This window comes from Trichoderma aggressivum, assembly GCF_033847375.1.
Source record: "Trichoderma aggressivum f. europaeum strain CBS 100526 chromosome Unknown scaffold_009, whole genome shotgun sequence".
NCBI classification, from domain to species: domain Eukaryota; kingdom Fungi; phylum Ascomycota; class Sordariomycetes; order Hypocreales; family Hypocreaceae; genus Trichoderma; species Trichoderma aggressivum.
Window position 1 is genome coordinate 499,870 of NW_026946375.1, and position 20,788 is coordinate 520,657.

General features: G+C 49.3%; 5 protein-coding genes across 5 annotated transcripts; 3 read left to right on the plus strand and 2 right to left on the minus strand.

The window, feature by feature from the left end:
• Positions 1 to 392: 392 nt before the first annotated feature.
• Positions 393 to 3,941, plus strand: Triagg1_3274 (uncharacterized protein; the record flags this gene model as incomplete). The annotated part of the gene is made up of 6 exons (XM_062897548.1): positions 393 to 672; positions 838 to 1,127; positions 1,214 to 1,683; positions 1,736 to 2,842; positions 2,894 to 3,257; positions 3,321 to 3,941. The coding sequence occupies 6 exons, from the start codon at positions 393 to 395 to the stop codon at positions 3,939 to 3,941; spliced, it is 3,132 nt and encodes a 1,043-aa protein (XP_062757798.1).
• An 89-nt stretch (positions 3,942 to 4,030) lies between these two features.
• Positions 4,031 to 4,861, minus strand: Triagg1_3275 (uncharacterized protein; the record flags this gene model as incomplete). Its single annotated transcript, XM_062897549.1, has 1 exon — positions 4,031 to 4,861. One exon carries the CDS (start codon positions 4,859 to 4,861, stop codon positions 4,031 to 4,033), a length of 831 nt encoding a protein of 276 aa, XP_062757799.1.
• Positions 4,862 to 6,260: 1,399 nt separating this feature from the next.
• Triagg1_3276 (uncharacterized protein) lies at positions 6,261 to 9,784 on the plus strand (the record flags this gene model as incomplete). The annotated part of the gene is made up of 3 exons (XM_062897550.1): positions 6,261 to 6,552; positions 6,614 to 7,379; positions 7,438 to 9,784. 3 exons carry the CDS (start codon positions 6,261 to 6,263, stop codon positions 9,782 to 9,784), a joined length of 3,405 nt encoding a protein of 1,134 aa, XP_062757800.1.
• A 380-nt stretch (positions 9,785 to 10,164) lies between these two features.
• Positions 10,165 to 14,181, minus strand: Triagg1_3277 (uncharacterized protein; the record flags this gene model as incomplete). The annotated part of the gene is made up of 1 exon (XM_062897551.1): positions 10,165 to 14,181. The coding sequence occupies one exon, from the start codon at positions 14,179 to 14,181 to the stop codon at positions 10,165 to 10,167; it is 4,017 nt and encodes a 1,338-aa protein (XP_062757801.1).
• Positions 14,182 to 15,553: 1,372 nt separating this feature from the next.
• On the plus strand, positions 15,554 to 16,533 carry Triagg1_3278 (uncharacterized protein; the record flags this gene model as incomplete). Its single annotated transcript, XM_062897552.1, has 2 exons — positions 15,554 to 16,141; positions 16,213 to 16,533. The coding sequence occupies 2 exons, from the start codon at positions 15,554 to 15,556 to the stop codon at positions 16,531 to 16,533; spliced, it is 909 nt and encodes a 302-aa protein (XP_062757802.1).
• Between the last annotated feature and the right edge of the window lie 4,255 nt (positions 16,534 to 20,788).

Sequence of the window (20,788 nt, forward strand, 5' to 3'; positions counted from 1 at the left end):
ATTCTTCTCACGAGAATTCAGAGCCGCGCTGAGTAACGATGAAGCACAAAACACAGTAGTTCTACCAGGGGCTAGACTTTTAAATAAAGATAAAAGGCAGGGGGGTTAGATAAATGTCACAAAAGATGGTAAAAGTACAATGCAACAGCGAATACCGAGGCACGGACGCGCGAGGCTCCCAACAAAGTGGTTGTCGACGTGTTTCAGCGCAGAGAGAGTGTGGCTCAGAATTATTTTATCAGGCCACAAGAACCAATTATTACAGGCGCACACAAGCGTTTCACTTTTCATTTTCAACTGTGTTGAGTTACTAATGGAGGTCATTGGGAGGCCAAGCAGAGCAGGGAATGCGTGCCTTCGCGCCTACTGTACGGCCACACGCAAGTGGACACATGGGCCCCAACATAGCCGCCTCAGCTTGGAGATGGAGGGTCGGCTGTCCGTTTGGTGTTCAAGTTCTCATCCTCACGCAGTACCTGCTTGGTACCGCCGTGCTCAGGCTACAGCGGGCTGGCTCCATCGAATATACTCGTTCATATCCACTATTCCCAGCTTACTCCCTTGTCATTGCAGTAGCTGAGCCTCAAGGGTCAGAAGGCGTGAGCGGTAGACACACGGCTGGCGTGCTCATAGGACTAGAGGATCTGCACGCTGAGTTCATCACGGCTTTGGGTGCGTATTCAGTATAGTACAAAGCAGTTCAAGTTGGACACAGCCCGATGCGAGGCGAGGGGGAGTTCCATCCATACAATGGCGAACGATTACCTGATCAGCTCAAGGTGCCAGACCTATAACATTTCTCGCAGCCTTACACGGCACACCTGATTTGTGTCTTAGTGCCATCGTGGAATCTGCGAAAGTTCCGACTTATAATCATGAATGTGAATGATTTCCAAGGTCTGTTCAAGAGCACGATCGAGTTTTTCGTTGGGAGACAACCGGAAAAGTCGGCGCAGCCCGTGTCATTGAGATCACAAAAACAAGCAGCCTGGGTACGCGCGGATGCATTTCTGCAGAGCGCCGCCGATGATTTCGACGAGCCTGAGCCTGAGCCCGAGGACATTGAAAGAGCGCTGCGCGTATTTGAACAGTATGTTCAATATAACCCAGATGGGAAATCGGATTCTGTAAGTGATCCTGCTATACGGCAACCTGAAGCTTCAGTCTTTTGGCCTCTCTCTCTCACCCTCCAGCTCACCTACTAACACAAAAGCTTACGGAGCAGGGTTTACGCCGCGATGTGCCGTATCCCAAGCTTCAGGCGATGCGCGACATGATGGAGCAGCGGAGTCACGGTGCGATGTCCAACCCAGGCGGCCCTACCATTCATGTCAGTAAGCGGAAACGAGAAAGCGAGGCCGTCATCGAGGAATTTTCGCACATGGACCGAAGGGCAAAGATGCGCCGAGTTCTGCCTACTCGCGAAGAGCCAAACGCCATCGACCGTTTCGAAAAAGATGTCGATGCCGACTTCGCCGTGCGCATGAGGAGGCATCTCATGTCTTTGGATAATGCGCTACGGCAACACTGGGTGTGCGTTTGCCAGAGGTGCTCAGGGTTGAGCGTGAGGCTTTCGCTGCCACAGCAGAACAAGGATTTCAATGTTGAGACGAGCTTCGAGGTGTTCTTTGGTGTGCGGGCTCCGGGCGAAACTGCATTGCAAGAAGCCAAGATAACGATCAAGTGAGCTTTGTGAAGCTTCGTTTCAACGACTTTCACTGACACTCTGCTGTAGAGACGTACACAACAGCAGGATGAGAAGCGCGTCTGAGCCCGCGGTTAGCACCACGACCGATTTTGTTCACATATGCCAAAGCATTACAGAGTCCCTCGGTCAGCAAAACTGCTTGCACTTGGCTCTTGAGGGTGGGATATTTCAGAGGCTTCGTCCGCAGCCAAAGACCTTTGGCGGCGATCAAATGTCTCGAACAGTATCCCTGTCGGCTCTTTTCAAGCGTCAACAAGAGCTACGTGGTAAATCCACGTCTTCACCTTCACTGCCATTCAAGGGGAAGCGAATCTTGGCTGTCACACTAGCTGCTGCGCTGCTCCCGTTCTTGGAGACGCCATGGATACAGCCTTCCTTCAACCACTCAAATATCCTCTTCTTCGATCCACTGGAGGATGGAGAGCTGCCCGACATCACGAAGCCGTTTCTGACCATGGAACACATTCCAATCATGTCAGCCGGCAGGACAGGCAATGGAGTCAGTTCTGACAACTCTAAACACATGATTCATCCCAATGCTAGTGTGCTAGCGCTAGGCATACTCTTGTGCGAGCTTCACTTTTGCACAACTATAGAGTCGATGCAAGATGGCTCGAAAGGGCCCAGGAGCATCAACACCGATTACTATACCAGCCTTAACTGGCTCAAGACTCTAGAGGGTGACGCTACTAACGATTACTTTCTCGCTACGAAAGCATGTCTGCAGTGGGAGTACTTGCCCCCGGGACAGCAGGCTGACTTTGATTCTGCCGACGTTCAGCGGCTCTTCTATCAAAACGTCATCAAACGACTCGAGGCGGAGATATTCACATCATGGGGTCTTCGATTGGAGGACTTGGGCTCGCTTGATCCTCGACAGAATGAGCTCTGCTGGGGTTCCTTTGGCCAAGAAGTTGTCCGCCATGAGACAGCCAAGGTCGAAATCTCTGATGCTGGCAACGGAGCACGGGCAGTCCCGTATCGTTCCATGTCCGACGCCGCACCCGCGACTTACACGACTCTCGGCTCAGATCCAGCGCTACGAGTGTCGGGACCGCCACAACTCCGCGCAAGCCTCGTCGAGAAGAGTCTGTACTTTTTTGACGCAAGCCACCAGACGGGCGGTGGACAAGAGTAAGGTGTTTACTGGTATTACAAAGCTTCGCCATACTAATGATCTGCTAGGAGTCCGCTTTCGCAACAATGGATGGACAACCTTCTAGCCTCGATTTATCACCATGTTGATCCTTTCGAGGCTTTTGAGCCTGGTACCAGAACGTTCGAACCCGTGCGAATAGCCATCTTGGATTCTGGATTCGACCCTGAAAACCCACTTGTAAGAACTGACGACCAGCAACTCGATCCACGAATCAGGGCTTGGCAAAGTTTCGTAAGCCAAACAGCTACAGATGCAGTTCGAGACGAGATCGGGCACGGCACTCATGCTCTCGGACTCTTACTCAAAGTTGCCACATGCGCCGAGATCTACGTCGCCAGAATTGCAGGTCGCGAAACTCTAGATCGTGGCACTTACGATGACATTGCAAATGTAAGACTAGCTGCATGACAGAACAGACCTTTTTGTTTCAGGCAAAACTAATTGTTTGTATAGGCCATTGATCACGCGGTTACTAAGTGGAATGTGGATATTATATCAATGTCATTCGGGATTCGGGAATATAACAAGCCTATGCAAGTGGCCATATCCAAGGCACTACACAACCAGACATTGCTCTTCGCCGCGGCATCCAATGATGGAGCAAATCTTGGGAGAGCTTTTCCGGCTAAATATCCCAGCGTCTTTTGCATTCACTCAACGGATGGAAATGGCAATCCCTCCACGTTCAATCCGACCGCAGACGACAAAGACGTCAACTTCAGCTTACTCGGAGAGAATGTCTCTTCTCACTGGCCAATGGGCAAGAATGGCCATTTTGAACATGTCAATGTCATGTCGGGCACATCAGTCGCGACACCGATTGCCGCTGGACTGGCTGCAGCGATCCTAACTTTTGTCCGGCAGCAGGAACAGCACATGGCCCCGGGAAATGACTTGCTAGGACCGTGGCTGAAGGACGTCCATTCGATGGATGAGGTTCTGAAGAGTATGGTTAAGCAGAGGAGGGGGCAAGGTTATGACTACATCACGCCTCATTCGCTCTTTGATAGGAAGTCGACGAGGGAGCAGGTTTATAACAAGATTAAAGATATCAGAAAACACTTGTATGATTAGAAGCGTAGTAATATTACACTCAACTTCCAACACTGTAAACAGTTCATGAAGCCTCAATTATGTTTCAGTTTCTTTTTATTGTTTTATTGTCAAGTAGGGACGCAATAGACAATGCCGTTCTCGGCCTCATCAGGAACGGCTATCGCAGTCTTGATATCAGACCCATCTACGTCCTCCACCAGAACAGATACACCGTCTTCTTTTTCGTCGCCAATAGCCAGAAAGGCACCCTTATTATACTCTTCAACGGCGAGTTTCCGCCCAAACTTGAGCCTCTTGACACGGAACGCAAACACAAACTCAGACTCGCGATTAATCTCCGTCTCATCATCATTCGTGTTGTCCCAGCGCCCTTTCGGGCCAAAAGTTGTAGCCAGCGCAGGCACATCAATACCAATATTCCCAGAGACCTTTGTGCTCTGCGAAGTCGAGTATTTGATCCTCGCGCCTTTGACGAGCTTCATGCCCGTGACGAGAAACAGCGAGACAACAGGCGCGAATTTCTGCTTAGGCTCCCTCAGCCATGTCTGCACGGTGGGTGCCTTGACGGCTTCTTGCACATACTCTTGCGTCGGCTCAAACGCCAGAGTCGTCACCGTGTCAAATGCAAATATGCTCTTTGTTTTGTTCGAGTGTGCGACGTTGACTTCGGGACCGACGGGCAACCCTCCGGTAGCGAGCTGTAGGAACTGTGCGTAAACACCCAAACCGACGCCCTTTTCGGTTGAAACGGTCTTCTTCCAGTCGGTTTCTACGACGGGTGGGAACGCGTCAGCAACGGCAACGGTTTTGGCTCTGTTCAGAGGGTATTGCGGGGATGATGTCGAGCGAATTATAGAACCGAGGCATAGCGGGCCGGTGGGTGGCGGATGGATGAAGTCAGATGTCGGACATAGGAAGTACGTCTTTGTAAAGGCCATGGCTCAAGGGTTCGGGTTATGATGTTGCAAGGGTTTCAAGCTGCGCAAGTTCTATTTACTTGACAAGTTTCCAGATTATATGTCAGTATGTACCAGAACTCTCAACTACATGTACTAGGTATTAGCAGGTACGCCTAACCAAACGCTACATGATGATTGCAGTAGTCTAGCCGAAGAGTGTGGAGTGAAAGAGGCTCAACAATTTTCCATATCCTTGGATCACCTGGACGGCTACGTAGTTGTATCTATAGTTAGACAATATAGACCCGAGTAAGAGGGGGATGAAAACTAAGGCTTCCTGATGTTCCCTCTGTGGCGTCAGAGTTGCGGGCTACATGTAGGCTAGCAGTCTATCCTTGCCCCTGTCCCTGCTCTTATCCTTGCAACTTAAGAACGCCTCCGACCACGTTGATTCGATGGCGAAATGTGAACAAGCCGGACCGCGGGACCAACCGAACTATGGCGCGCCTTCTCTATCATACGACTACGACGACTCCGTACACACATGCAGAGTCTCGCATGTGCCTACCAAGCTGGGCAAGTGGGCGGCTTGTTGCATTCACGCCCCTTTGATTTTGGTTTTCCGTCTCAACACTATCCACGAAAGTGTGGCCCATAGTATCTATCTTTGAATCTATATTGAGCCCCCAGAATAATCGTGGAATGGCAACAATGAATGTACAGTAATTTTCGTCATTTCGCACCCGTTTCCGTTCCAAGACTTTGTCACACGGATAAACCCCCCCCTTGCTCGGCGCAAGCTACATTTCCAGTACCACGCATTGATGATCCTTCGTGCCTATTAGTGGGAAAGCCTCTGTCCGTTCGTAAGCGACTTGACACACGAACAAGGGCTCTACATGTTTCGTGCTTTGACCTTTGCTCTAAAACACCCGCAAAACGGATCTTGGGGTCAAGATTGATGCCAGTGCTCAGCGGGGCAAGTGTTTCTGGGCAAAGAACAAACAAACATAGACATCGGACTGAGAGAGCAACGGGAGATTACACGGGAGTCGCAAGCCAATTGGCAAGGATATCGGTCGCTAAAGGTCACTGGCCTAGCCGCTGCTCAATTACGTCCATGCCCAGCCCTTTGTCAGGTTGTCGCGGCGTTAATTTGTGCCTTTTGCGCCGCTACTGTACGCATACATTAGCTGACGTTGGGCACAATCTGGCATGGACGATACAATACAATACAACACACATCCATCATCACATTTCTGACAAGTTGAGAGATCCTTGCGACGTTTTTGATTGCCATCTCGTTGTCCACGACTTTTAGCAGCCTCTTCCTACGTAGGGACGGGCATCAGCTCCCTGCATCTTCATCTTTGGCGCATTCACGAGGACTCGCTGACCGCATGTATCGCACTTTTTCGCCATGAGAAATCTGGATCGCATGGAAGATGATCTCGTAGAAGATGTCTTTCTCCAAGAGGGCCTGCGCCCGACCATCGCAGAACATGCAATGCAATGCAACTCGCTCTTCCGCAAATACATGGTTCTGCCAGACATTGTGCCAGATCCTACTGTCATGGACGACCAGCTGGCGCGATTTACACTCTGGACATCAAACATGGACGTCTATGGGCCGCTCAATGTTTCGTTGGACTACAGGCTCCGATTCAGTCCCACAGTTGTAGACATTATACATCAGCTCCTAGACGTCATTTGCGATACTTTGGCATCCTGTAAGTCGCTCAGCGCACTAATTCGATCGAGATTCTATGCTAATGGGAATCGCGACAACAGTGAAGCCGATCAACGAACCACCACCACAGACTCCCAGCAGGAAACGACAGCGCGTATCGGAATACAGCGATTCAAAACTCACGAGGAGGGACGACGACGACGCAAGCGATTCCGACAGCGACGCCGATCCAGAAGAAGAGAACTTTTCGAAAATCACCGACACAATCGGTGGGACAGTGTCACGACTCTTTCGCCTATCCAACGCCGTACGAAAGTCCGCAAAGACTAACCGAGCTCTGAAAATCGAAAGATATGTAGACGATAAAGAGGCGAACGAAGCCATAGAGGAATTAAGCAACTACACAAAGTGCTACATTGAATTCCGGTTTCCTATGGCGCCTGAATCCCTTCGCTCAGCATTGATCAAAGCCAATGCGCTCCGACTTCGACGACTGTATTATCAGCGATCCCACCGAAGGCGCATCGACTTGACTGTTCAGAATCCTCAGACGAAACCGCCCGAAGTTCAATTGCCCAAGATCAGGGAGAGGGCTCCGGCTATACGTTTTGCTCCAAGTGTGGTACCAAAGTCTACGATCAACAGAACATCGGGACAAGGTGGTGCGCCGGTGGTGCCGGTAACGACTGCAACGACTGCTAGACAAACTGATGTTTTAATCGCCAAATCCACAACTGAGGTTCCTCGGGCTAAATCTGTTCTGGTGAACAACAAATTGTCGTTTCCTCCATTACCTCCAACACAAGAGTGTCCATACTGCGGCGTCATTATTGAGTTTAAGAACGCTGCCAAGTCAATGTTATGGAAGTAAGCAGCCGATGGCTACATGTATTTTCGTTATAATAAAATAGCTAACCTGCTCTAGCAATCATGTCATCGGAGATTTGGAACCTTTCATTTGTGTTTTCCCACAGTGTTTAGAGGCAGGTCAACACAAAACCGGCCCGCTCACATTCGAATCCTCAAAAGCGTGGATCGGCCACATGCAAAACGCTCACGGGCATACATGGGAGTGCAGGGCCCCTTCTCACGCCCCAACCACCTTTGGTCAAGAACTGGACTATCAGAAGCATTCAATCGAAGAGCATGGCGTGCCTGAAGAACATGCCGGGATGCTCAGCAACGCGGCACGAAGACCAGCCCTTAACAAAATGCTCGAGTGCCCATTTGGCGACGACTTTCAGCCCCCAGAAAAAGTCGAATCCAGTGCCGTCTTCTCAAGTGATGCTCTCCAGCTGCACGTTGCAGGCCATATAAAAGAGATTGCTCTGCTTACATTGCAAAAACTACCTACCAACGAGGATGCTAAGAGCATCAAAAGCGACCTATCGTCAGAAGATGATGGAAATGGGGTTGGACATATTCGCGGATCCATGTACGGTTTGCTGGAGGACGAAGAAATAGACCTTGGATACGACAACTCTGAGGCCGCAGATGTCACTGGGGACCGCCGTGAAGCAGATATCAGCGCATCGGTAAAAGGACTCGACTTAGAGGACAAGGACGAGTCGGGCATGACGAAGCTTCACCACGCAGTGCAGGCCAACGACGCGGGCTTGGTCAAGTCCTTGATCGACGAAGGCGCGAATTTGAGCAGCAGAGACAATAGCGGCCGGACCGCACTGCATCATGCTTGCATGGGACATTCTCATGAGTATACCATAATGTTGCTGCTCTTGGGCGCAGGTGGTAAAACCTTTATAAATCTAGGAGATGACAGCGGCCAAACAGTGCTACATTACGAGGTAGCATGGGGTAGCCCCGGCGGCGTAGAGATCTTGATCCGCCACGGTGCTGATACATGCATCACTGACAAGTATGGATTTTCTCCGTTCCTCTGGGCTGTGGCTGTTGGGGGTACAGAAGACATCACCCCGTTGCTCGACGCAGGCGCCGATATCAATTCAACAAGCAGCGATGGAAGGTCTGCGCTGGCTTGGGCAGCCGGTCTGGACAGACATGGAATTGCTTCGAGGCTTCTGGAGCAAAACGACACCATGTCCAAGACTCGAGATTCGCTAGGCGTGCCGCTGAAAGAAGCGGCAGCGTCTGGTCACCTCGACACCGTAAAACTGCTCCTCGATCATGGCGGGGATCCAAATTATCGCGATCGCGATGGTTGGTCCGCACTGCATTGGGCGGCAGAGGAGGGCCATCTTTGGACTGTGACCTTGTTGCTGAACCAGGGGGCCAACGTCAACGCCCTCAGCTCTTATGGCACGTCACCGTTGCACTGTGCTGCAAACGGAGGAAATGCTTCTATTGTGCGCTTGCTTCTTGAAAATGGAGCCGACCCGCTCAAGTCAACATGTCACGGTTGGAATGCACTGCATCACGCCGTGTTCAGGGGAGATTCCGAGGTTATCCAGTTACTCTTACAAGACGACCGCGTGAGATCCAGTGCTTCTCAGCAGGACAACCATGGCTGGTCCGTTCTTCATCTGGCCGTCCATAACCGAGATCTGGCTGCTATCAATGTTTTGATGGATAGCTCTCTCATTACAGAGCCTCGGGCCCTCTTTGATGAGAGCGGCCTCACTGCAGAAGAATGGCTGGACCTTGGGCCGACGAGCCATCCTTACAAAGCAGTCAGTGACTTGGCTTTCAGCAAGTCACGATGTTGCAGGGCGGCCACATGGTTACGACAAGCTGTCGTCATAGGCAACGTTCCTATGATCAGATTCTTCATCAAAGAGGGTCATGATGTTAATGGCGAAAATTCCGGAAGAAGGACTGCGCTCTACTACGCCGCCAGAAAGCGCATGCTTCCCATCATGGATCTGCTTCTCAATAGCGGTGCCGATCCCAACATCCTCCCCGTGGGCCGCAAAACCTGGGAAGAATTCATCTCGGATAACGATGTTTTACGACGGCTTCACCGAGCTGGATACCAAAGACGAGATACTGACCCTGAGTTGGAGCGCCTGATAAGACGTGCACTTAGAAAAGGTCAGTTCTCTATCCCGGATCGATCAGTCTCGTTTGCACCGGACGAGTCAATCACGCCAATGTCGTGGCGGCCTACCTTCCCTGAGCCAGAACAATCGTCTTCATCTGTCCCGGTTTCGTCGGTGCCATCTGTTCCGGAACCTCCATTTTCAAGTACGCCGACGAAATCACCGGCGCCTACACCGCAGACGAATGACAATAAGCGTAAATCGAGGACGGTCCGGTCGCGCGCAACGGGCTTTTGGAAACGGCTGATAGGATAGCACATTCACCTCGTAGAGGCGAGATTGTTTCAGAATATACATGTGTACTTTTAGCTATAATATTACCATCTACAATGAGTGGAACTTTATCTGACTACGGCTGCACATTTTAGACAGGGTTAGGGTTGTAAATACATATTTCGAATAACGCCTTAGGATGAACACCGTCTTGGTACGTATATGTAATTACATGTAATTGACAAAAGCTAAGCAATAGATATCATCAACGGAAAAGGACGCTCAAAAGCCGTATCAATCTGCCCAATAATACCCAAAATCGATCCCAAATGTAGACCCAGCTACAGGCACTCTTCATTACATTTACTTAGCTCTCACTCTGCTCTGCCCGCTCCCCTACCAGAAATGCTGCATAGTATTACTTATAACCCAATTATTCCCTTGATCATATTTTCCACTCCCGGCAATTCGTGCAGGTGCTGCTTCACTCTTTGCTTCAGTTCCGCCGCAGGCAGTGCCAACCCATACTGCTTCGCAATGATCAAACACTCCACAAGAGTCTTACACGCCCTCTTCTGAAGCGCCCCGGCGGGTTGTTGTGATATCAAGGCACTAAATGCCTCCGGTATTGCTTCGCCAATCAGCCACCGATGAGCAGCGGCATTTTCTTGGCACAGAATCAAGCATGATGCTGATGGTATGTTGAGAAAGCGGTCCAGTCCCTTGTCTCGAGAACGCTGAGCGAATTGGACAATACTCGTTAAGAAGAGAGATAGCCTGTGAGAGTCTTGGCTTTGGCTGATGACCATGAGCTCATTGGCGCACGCCTGATTCAAGTCACTGAACAAATCAACTTCGTGGCCGCTCCCAATGTATCCTTCGTAGAATTCCGCAATGACCCTAGCGAAGTAATCGATTGGTTTCGGCTCCTTGTTGTCCAGCATGCCATACTGGCATGTCAAGAGTACCGCCGAGCGATGCACGTTGTCTTCTCGATTTCCCCTTTGAATACAGACATCGAAATCGTTAAGGAATTCGCGGACACCATAGTGCAAGTACTCTTCGGCGTCTCTGTCGTAGGCAATGGCGGCCCAATGTGAGAACGCCCTAGCCGTGATGAAGTCTCCTTCTCTCCATCCCTGTCGATTGGCCGCGAGTTTAGTTTCCGAGCCAACGAGGACCGCGATTGCCAGCAATGCGTGAAGATCTCCAGGAGCAACCGCCCGAAAAATCTGCGTCGGCAGGTCGGTCATGGCCGTCAGTCTCCTAGGATTCCTAGCAACAATCAGCTGGACGAAGAACTCGCGATACTGCTCGGCCCATTCTCGCAGTTCGTCCGTTCTATTCTCGTCAACGAGCTCCTGCAGTACAGACATGTGCTCCCAACGGTCAAACGCTATAAACTTCAGATATAGTGTCATCAATCGAAGAATGACGGGAAAGCGGAACGAAAGGCCCATGACTTTCATGACCATGCCAACATTTCGCGATGCCTTGTTGTATCTTGCAAGAAAAATTGGTTCTTGAAGCATCAATAGCTCCTTTACTCGCTCTTCCATTGGGTCCGTAGGTGGTCTCAGGGACGCAACTCCTGGAGGAGTTGGTAATTTGTTCACGCGCGCTCCACGTTCGAGTAAAATCTGGATGATTTCCCTAGAGTTGGCTTGAATGGCTCGAATCAGGGGTGTGTCGCCATGCTCGGATTTACTCTCGAGACGGGCACCTCGATCGATCAACACAGACACAATCTCCTTGTGCTGTCCAGTGACAGCTACGTGGAGTGCCGTCAAATCGCTCCGATCTTTGACATTGATACGAGCACCATGGTCAAGCAGTAATTCGACCATGTCTCGATGGCCTCGGTTGACAGCCCAGGAAAGCGGCGTCCGGCCATAGTTGTCCTTTCGTGAAATGGCACGAGAACTCTCTTTCATCAGCAGCTTGGCCCAAGGCACATTGCCAAGATACGCAGCGAGATGCAGGAGCGTGAACGAGGGCGCGTTTCTACCATTCTTCTCCTGCTCCCAGTAGAACTTCCACCAATCATCCCGGACTGGAGATTCAGCCTGGAAGAACGGGCGCGAAAACTCGGACGAAACATCAATCGCATCAATGGCGTGCTGGAAATGCACCGGCCAATATTGGCTGGCATAAGTCAGGAGAGGATATTTGGCAGATCTCTCTTTCATATTTCCGGGACTTCCATAACCACGTTCAACGTGTTCTAGGCAGGTCTGCATAAGACTCCTATGAGTGTCGTGGTTCATGCGGAACCTGCTGATCCCTTTGACGTTGACTTGATTACTCTGAAAAAACTCCTTTGCCGACTCGTGGACCAGGTTGACTACATTTCCTTGGATTTTCACCATTAGTCCGCAGAGTCTGAGCCGGTTCCTGATCACGTCCGTTGCCGAGAAGTTCCCGGATGCCTTGATCCCGGTGGCCGCCGTCAATTCATCCAGTGTAAGGGGCCGGGCAGCGAGAACAACCCATTGAAGAATTGGGACCAGCGCATCTTTGTCTTCGATTTGCTGCAGAAGCCGCTGGTAGACACCGCCAAGGCCTTTGGGAACACGATGGAGAATCTCATTCATCTTGTCCCAACTCCTGCCCTGAAGCTCATTGGCAACGAATCCAACCCACAAAAAGGTGCCATCAGCGCCCGCCAGCAATGCCTGTTGAACTTGGGCAATTTGTGGTTCCGAAAGATTTTGTTCGTATGCCAATTCGGCAACTTTGGCGAAGATGTACGTCTCTATATCACGCGAAATCTCTGTGCCGGAAGCGTCCAACTTGATCTGTTCATATTGGGCAAGCGATCTCTCCAGAATGGCTGGCTGGGGTCGGGAGAGAAGAATGAGCTTTAGTCGTGGCCTCTCCTTTTCCTGAGAGTTCGATAGGTATGTTCCAATGGCATCGAGAAGCTGTCCCAGCGATTCCTTTTCGCATTCGTCCAAACCATCCAGCACACAGACTACCTGAGAAGACCCGCTCTGCCGAAGCAGAGTAAGGAACACTCTCCACAAGGAGACGAAGCTGGAAACGGTATATTTGGTTGTTTCAGTTCCTTCGAAAGAGGCCTTGACATGTTGCGCCAGGTGTGGATGGCGGCTAATCCATTGATGTATGATGCCTCTCATTATGGTGAGTGCGGTGTTGCGGTTCTTATCACGATTGCTACAGAAGTAATATAGGAGAACGTCTTCGCCGGTGTCAACCATTGGCTGTAGCACTTCGGTGATGTAGATTGACAGCATGGTCTTCCCTTTTCCAGGGCCGCCTGAGATCCAGAGAAGTGGTTGATTGGCATCTGCCAGCCATCCCTGATAGCTAGGGTGTTGTATAAGCCACTCACAGGTGCCGTCAACTCTGCGGCCTTTCAAAGCAATAAGGGACTTTCGGTCAACCTCAGGCCGGGTGAGTAGCAAGGCGTCAAGAACCGGTGCGGCCTCAGCATATGTGTTTGTTGCCAGAGTTGTCGTCTTGACAACCGCGGGTATGAAAGAAAGGACCTCTTTTGCATATGCTGCTGCGGCGACGGCGGCGTAGGCGTGCCAGAGCTTGGAATTGTGTGAATCTGCATAGTCGCAGATTCCTCGAACGACCAAGTACTTGGCAGCATCCTTCAGGCCGTTCACCTCCGTCTCCATACAGAGAGCGCCTTGCTTCTGCGCCAGCTGGTCCCGAGTCACTCCGTGGCGTACCAGAGAATTACCAGAGACAATCAATCCATAATGAACTATGGGATCCTGTGTCTCCCGTGGCTGCCGAGGTCGGATTCTATCCGGGTTGCAATGACTGCATCCATCTTCTTCGGACTCAACGGCGGTGTGATGATAATCCGACTCAAAGAGGACGTCTTCCCCCGGGCCTGGATGGGCAAAGGCGACGGGGTCTTTCTGCACAATCTCTGAGATGTATTTGGACATGTGGCTCTCGTCAAAGATGGCAGCTGTCTCAGCCTTTCCCATAGCTGTGAGAAGCAATGGTGTCGGCTGATCTGAGGCTCTACCGCGAACCAACCGACCTTGATCACCGGCTTGCCCCCCGTTTGCATCGTATTGGCATTGAATGACACCCGGCCAGTCAGCCGTCGATTTGCTTACAACGACATCGCCAAGACGAATATCCTCCTTGGTTCCTGGAACTCCTCCCGCAATGCCAACCATCAGAATGAACCGGATAGATTTGAAGCTGGCGAGCAACTGCTCGGCCACGCTCGCCACCGACACTTGGCCGTAGACGCCAGAACTGGGATACGCCAGCACGACATTATGGCCATGAAGACTCCCTAGAATGTAGTTGTTGCTGTCGTCCAAGTTGTGATCAGATGATGGAGGCAGGTTATCATGAATGTGATCAAGCGTGGCTTTGGCTGCCGCAACCTCTACCGGCAATGCGCAAACCCACCCAACTAAGTAGTCCTCACGGGACGCCATCCTCAGGCAGGCAAAGCGCACTCCACAGCGACAAAATGGAAGTGGAAGTGGAACTCGTAGTGCCAATCCGTTGTGTTATCTTGGAGGTAGTAGGAAGTTGTCTGGACAGTCTATTGTCTAAGGCATGTAAGAGACAACGAGATTGATTTTGTAAAACATTGCGCGGGTTGATGTGGGCGAGAAAAACAAGTCATGGAAAGGAATCCATCGGTCAAACAATCAAATGTGTACAAGTAAGACAAGGAGTGTGCATCAGCGGACACACGAGGATCCTCCAGACTGGACTTTGCCTTCCATTGCCTCAACTGCTATCCCCATAATACCTTAGCACATATTACATGTAGCATGATGTAGGCAGCTTCAGCCCCGGAACCCCTGTTGACATGAACATGTATCCTCAAGTAGATCCCCCGCTTGGGTACTTGACAGGCATTATCAGCGCCTAGGAAGTTGTCGGTAAGTTTCCGCCCACAAATTCAATGTTGTCAGTTCGACACCCCCCCCCCCTCCCTCAGTTGTCAACTGGACAGCATGACAAGTATATTACCTCGGTCTATTTACACGTACCTTGGTAGGTAAACTACCGTCAGTCCCGCAGCCGTCTATGCCGTTGACAGCACTGCCTTTCATTGGTCTGACAACAGATTTTTCCTACAGGCACAGCGCACAGTCTCCAGAGTGAGGCATTTTTACCATTGGGCGAAGACATGCTGTAAACCAGGGCAGAACAGAAGGCTCCTCACGACACTGGAGCTCATCATTTCTCATTTGGTAGAGCAAATGCTCAAAGCACGAGGTGGAGTGGCCTCGTGTTGCATATCCGTGCCAGGCAGGCTGTATGTATCCGTAAATGAAACGGCATTAGAGCATGAAGGATTTCCGTCCGCCATCAGCTGAGCGGGCTCGCTTCCTATAATAGTATGATAGCACAGCACAAGTCGACGCCAGTGAGGTCGGGTGTATTTGCTTTTTTTTCTCTGTGCCAAGTACGAGTACGGAGCATGTATTGAGCCGACAAACGCGAATTGTAAGGCAAAGCGACCTCGCACATCCTCTTGCTAAGTGTGCATGTGGGCGGTTGGCTCTGCGACGTGGTTGGTCCGAGGGCATCAAAGGATTCTGTCACCCAGCCCGTGTGTGTCGCAGGTTCATTGGTCTTGCAGGGTTTGAAAAAGCAAACATGAAATTTGGAGTCGTTTCTGCTTTTCTCCTACACACTTCAGCTTCAGCTTCTGCAGTGAGCGAGGCTGGCGCTTAAGAGAGACGAGGAAAGATACCGACACACACAGAGTAAAGTCTCTCTTCTTCATTTTCCATCTTACTCGTACCTATTCGTACCTATTCGTATCTATTCAGCCGCGACGCGACAGCAATGACATCTGCTCCCCGTCTTCGCCTTGCGTCTCCTCTGCCGTCGGCCCCAGTGGCGCACAGAGACTCCAAGACTGATTCCATGTCCCTCAGCCCACGGCTTCTGAGCAGCACTTCCAGGGCCGGCAAGACTCGCACTGTTCTTCTCTCGTTCAACGAGCTACCACATTGGCATCAGGATAATGAGTTTATCCGTCATGGCTATCGCCCAATCTCGGGCTCGGCGCAGGTTTCATTGCGCAGCTGGTCGTTTATCCACAACGAGACGGTCAACATCTTCTCTCACCTGATACCAGCAGTCGCTTTTCTTCTCGGCGAGTGGTATATTCTACAATATCTTGCAGCCAACCACTCTAATATGAAGGGCACCGATTTCTTCATCTTCGCCTTCTTTCTCTTAACTGGTGTTGTCTGTATGGGGCTGTCAGCGACATATCACACCCTTATGAACCACTCCCACGAGGTTGAACAATTTTGGCTACGATTTGATCTGGTTGGCATAGTTATCCTAACGCTGGGCGACTTTGTATCGGGAATCTACATGGTGTTTTGGTGTGAACCTACACAACGCAAGATTTACTGGTCTATGGTGAGTCAATCTCCATTTTTCTTTTTTTCTTATTCTTTAATTTCGTTTCCAACACTTACCTTGGTTGACAGATTGGGGTTCTCGGATCGATAACCATCTTCATCATGTTAAATCCCAAGTTCAAGGGCAAAGAGTTCCGCGTTTTCCGAGCACTGGCGTTTGTAGGTACAGGCCTATCCGGCTTTGCACCCTTGATACATGGAATCGTCATGTTCGGCTGGGCGCAAATGATGAAGCAGTCCGGACTACCCTATTATCTGGCCGAAGCAGGATGCCTTCTGCTTGGGGCCTTGATTTATGTCGTAAGTCCCCAGAATTCGCATGTGATGGAGATTGATGCTGAACACCATGATTCTACAGACCAAGTTTCCCGAGAGCCGCTATCCTGGTAAATTCGACATATACGGCTCTTCCCATCAACTCTTCCACATACTAGTAGTCTGTGCCACGGTGTCCCAGTTGGTTGGAATACTGACGGCCTTTGACTATAACATCACCCATCGAACATGCTCAGCTCCCTGAACCGCGCACCGAATAAGATGTCGTTATCAGCTGAGGCTTCGTTTCGAGTCGTAGAATTATATCATTTTTATGGAGCTGGTTGCATAGAGTATGAGAGAACTTCGTGGATGACTCATAGCACTTAGATAATAGACTAGATAGCAGTTGTAGAGCTGGCAGGTCTTTGCTCTTCATATTTGAAGGCATAAACGTCATGATTAGGAATGTTGGTCAGTTGGGATACCCTGGATTACATAGCGATTGGCACTCTGTAGCGAGGGGGAAATACCAACCTTGTGGAGTAGCTTTCCGGTCAAATGAATTATGAATTTTAGCTAGGATCAGAATAGAATCATTATTAGCAGATCTAAACAAAGCATTCAAGGTTATTTTCCAAGGGAAAGAGAGAAAATCTAATTAATGAAATAAGGACAGTCATTTAATACGTCATAAATAATACATCTCCCTATGAACTAGAGCGATGTCGCTGGTGACCTACGACTCTTTGGTCTGGTAGTCTCGATCAAGTCTCGATCCTGATGCAACAGAAATGAGGGAGTTGTTACAAGGCGACTCCTTGATATATCTAACGGGACTTGACTTGACTTGCTATGAAGCAATGTTTTAAATTATTCCGTATCATCTAGCTGTAAAGACTCGACTCAAGCCATCACCTGAACAGGGCTATGGTATGCTCACCTTATGTATTGATGCATACAGGTGGGTTGCTGAAATTCCCATTCTATCTCAATAGCATTCATGTCGACGAATCAATTTTGAGCATGTGGATTAGATTTCTTCTCTCTTGGGATCATCTACGATGCCCCAGCAGTCGCACAACCCGTGAAAAAAGCAATATTGTCCTTCTTGCATCTATCATCCATTTGCGACCTTTGCTAATTGTGAATTCAATATTGTAAGTTTAACAACAGTCGATCAACTAGGATATAAGAAAGAAAAAAACTTGTGCCGAGCTCGAGAATGCCAAAGGTCGGTCAACAATTACACAGTTCAATCGGTCATCACCCAATCATCCCCATGGGTCGCAATCCGACATGGCAGCTCCAATATTGTTCGCAGCAATCAGCAAGATCGCCGAATACACCACCGGCAAGGCCATCGCAATTTATGCGGCCTTATTTCAATTCTCCGTGAAGAACGCAGCAAGGCCAGGCGATGTCTGTGAGAGGTTTGCCGTGTGACAGGCATTTGCATGCTTCTGTAGCAGAAGACGGGGCAGCGACGGCAGGAGAGCGAGGCTGGACTTCATGTTTGTAATGAGTAGTGCACAAATTTTACAACAAAATACTTCGTTTTTATAGCTCGTTGGATCTGATCGGTGGTCGAGCATGGCCGCTATTCAGAGTGAGTCTACAACCGGGTGTTTAACAGATTCACAACGGCTTTTACGGACAAATTGGAACTTCTTCTTATTGAGTAATTTATGTAGGCTCTAAAATTTAATGAGGCCTACAATTATCTTGTTTTAGTAATATTATAAGGCGGTCCAATGCACGGGATCGCACAGCATTCAGTGGTTCCATGCGAGAGGAGTGTTCTCTACGAAGATTATTCGGTACACAGAAGACTTCATATATTACATCATATAATTCATAATTTAGATATTTAGTGCGTCATGCAGTAAGTAACGTGTTCAAAGCAAGTATGTTGCTTCTCATCAAGTATAGCAGGTATTGAGATGTTATATACTTCAGCCCAAATTGTTGTTTATATAACGAGGGTAGTCCTAAAATCGCTATTCTAACATAATGGAATTTTTTTCCTATTGATCAATTACCTACCTATCTGTAAAAGTGGCTCACTGCGATGCTAATGTTTCCTTCTCTTTGCCCATCCACCATCCGATCAAGGCCTTTATGGAGAGTGATTTGGGTAGGTTGAATACTCGGTAGAAAGATTGTTTCCGGCCACTACTGGGAGTATGAGAGCTATACATCTCATCCTATCATTATACCTGAATCGAAAGTGGTTCATTATGGTCTTGCTACATAGGTATGCATGTACATCGGTCGTTCTATTCACACGCACTGGAGTCCGACTTCTAGTCAAAACGTTTGCTGCACCTAACTCGACTGCGAAATAGTCTTTGAAGGGCATTGTAGCTTGTCTTGTCTTTGTTCGAAGTTCCGCTAACCTCGTTTCAACAACGTTAGCCTATTTCATTATCAAGATTCCCTCTTGACGAGTATTTATACGCTTCTCTAACGGAGAACGCAGGGACGGCAACAAAGAAAGCACGACTTCAAGCCCACGTTAGCGAAGTTGTTAGGAGGATTTGCCAGTGGAATGGGACAAATTGATAGAGGTGTAATATTAAGTTGGGTGCAAAAGAGTGTAAAGTAGCTGTAGTGAGATGTTTGGTTGCTCTTCAGACTGGCGAGTTGTGTCTTTTACATATAAACCAGGACTGGCTCCTCACATCTCACATCTTTTGTTATGGGAGGTTTAAACCGTCACATTTGGGAGAGAAGGAGTTTAATTAATCACCCGACAGTCAGTTCTCCTGAAGTAAAGCAGTTAACCAGATCAATGGGTAACGGAATAAATATTGTCAGGGTAGCATAACGGATGTAATTACTAACTCACATAACCTAGCATTCAACTTATAATACACATATATAGCGACAGCTCTTTGATGCTAATTAAAACCGAAAAAGGCATACCTCATACTGCCAGGGTGGTCGTACCGAGAATGGAGCAGAAATTTCCCTAGTAATATACAGTCCAACTCGGCTCATAAGGTTCGATGCTTCACCGGCGATCCGATCGGACCCTCGGTGCATCATCTAACTGTTAATGTATCAGTACGCGCACTCATATGTGCGTGGGCTATCTGACCTGGCTTCAAAGTCTGGCGAGCCCGTCTATGTCTGTTTACTGTACCAGAGGCATTCATTTACGTAGGTGTGAGTTTCTACCCGAGATCTTTGATAATACTATACTTCTCCTAATGGAATAGCAATACACAACGTTATTTCTAGAGAGCACTCGACAAATTTTCGCATATATGTCAATGCAACAGTAGTCTCGAAGCTGCGGGTTGGTTGATCGAGTCCAAGAGATACGTTCCCTGCGGCTATTGGCTACATGATTGTGTCATGAGAAAAGATCAAGGAGTAAGAAATTAGAAGATGAGAGGACAATAGCTAATATGATACAATATTTAAGTTTGTTCTTGAAGCAGTCGCGGATTGTATGGCGTATTCCGTCTCGCGTTGGGTCCCAGGTCAGCACAGATTCAAATCTCTGCAGCCAAGCAGAATACTTCTCTCCTCTCAATATCTCAGGGACTGCTTCAAGAACAGCCAAGTGCCCAACGTATCTTCGTTTTCTCATCAGCGCATACGAGTACATAATATCGAATGTCACTGGGCCATATTCTGTCCATTTGACAGCCTCGTGCCGCTTTGGCCATTCAAAGGCTCTCCACTATGGATCCAAGGGCGATGTCGTGATCGGCGCCATTTTTAGCTCAATATCAAAGACCGGGATTATGAATGGATGCCTTGGACAGCGACGCAGCTCGCGAGCAATATTCTCGAATGAATGAGAAGAAGAAAAAAGAATTAGGCGAATTTAGTAAATCAGCTGTGAGCTTGAGCAGATTGGAATATTGATCACATGGAGCGATCTCGCATACGTAGCACACACAAGTTTTCTTCTTCCAGCCAGCCTCGCATGTCTCACAGTCGCACACCGCAAACGCCTTCTCCATCCACCATGTGGAGGCAAAAACGTGAAGTGACGTGATTGCAAGCTAGATGCGCCAGCAAGGGTCTCGAATAACACGGCGAAAATTACATAGCACGTAACCGAGTCAGAGCAACGGTCAGAGAGGGAAAAAACCACCATCGCAACATCACGGTTCGCGCTGTGCCCAGGTGCGTTAGTGCCTCGAAATAAGAGAAAGTATTCGGACTTGAGCCGTCTTACATGAAATCTCTATTCTTGCATCATCACGGTGGCTGGATGGTTATTCCGCTTTTTCTGGATTTTTCGGGCTCTTGCTGGGGATTTGTCTCATTGAAGGCCTGCCTTATTTACGGCTCGTTTCTCCTCCCCCCGCCAGCACCTCTTCTCTCTTCTTTGTAACAATTGCTACAGCGACTAGGTACTCGAGAGAAG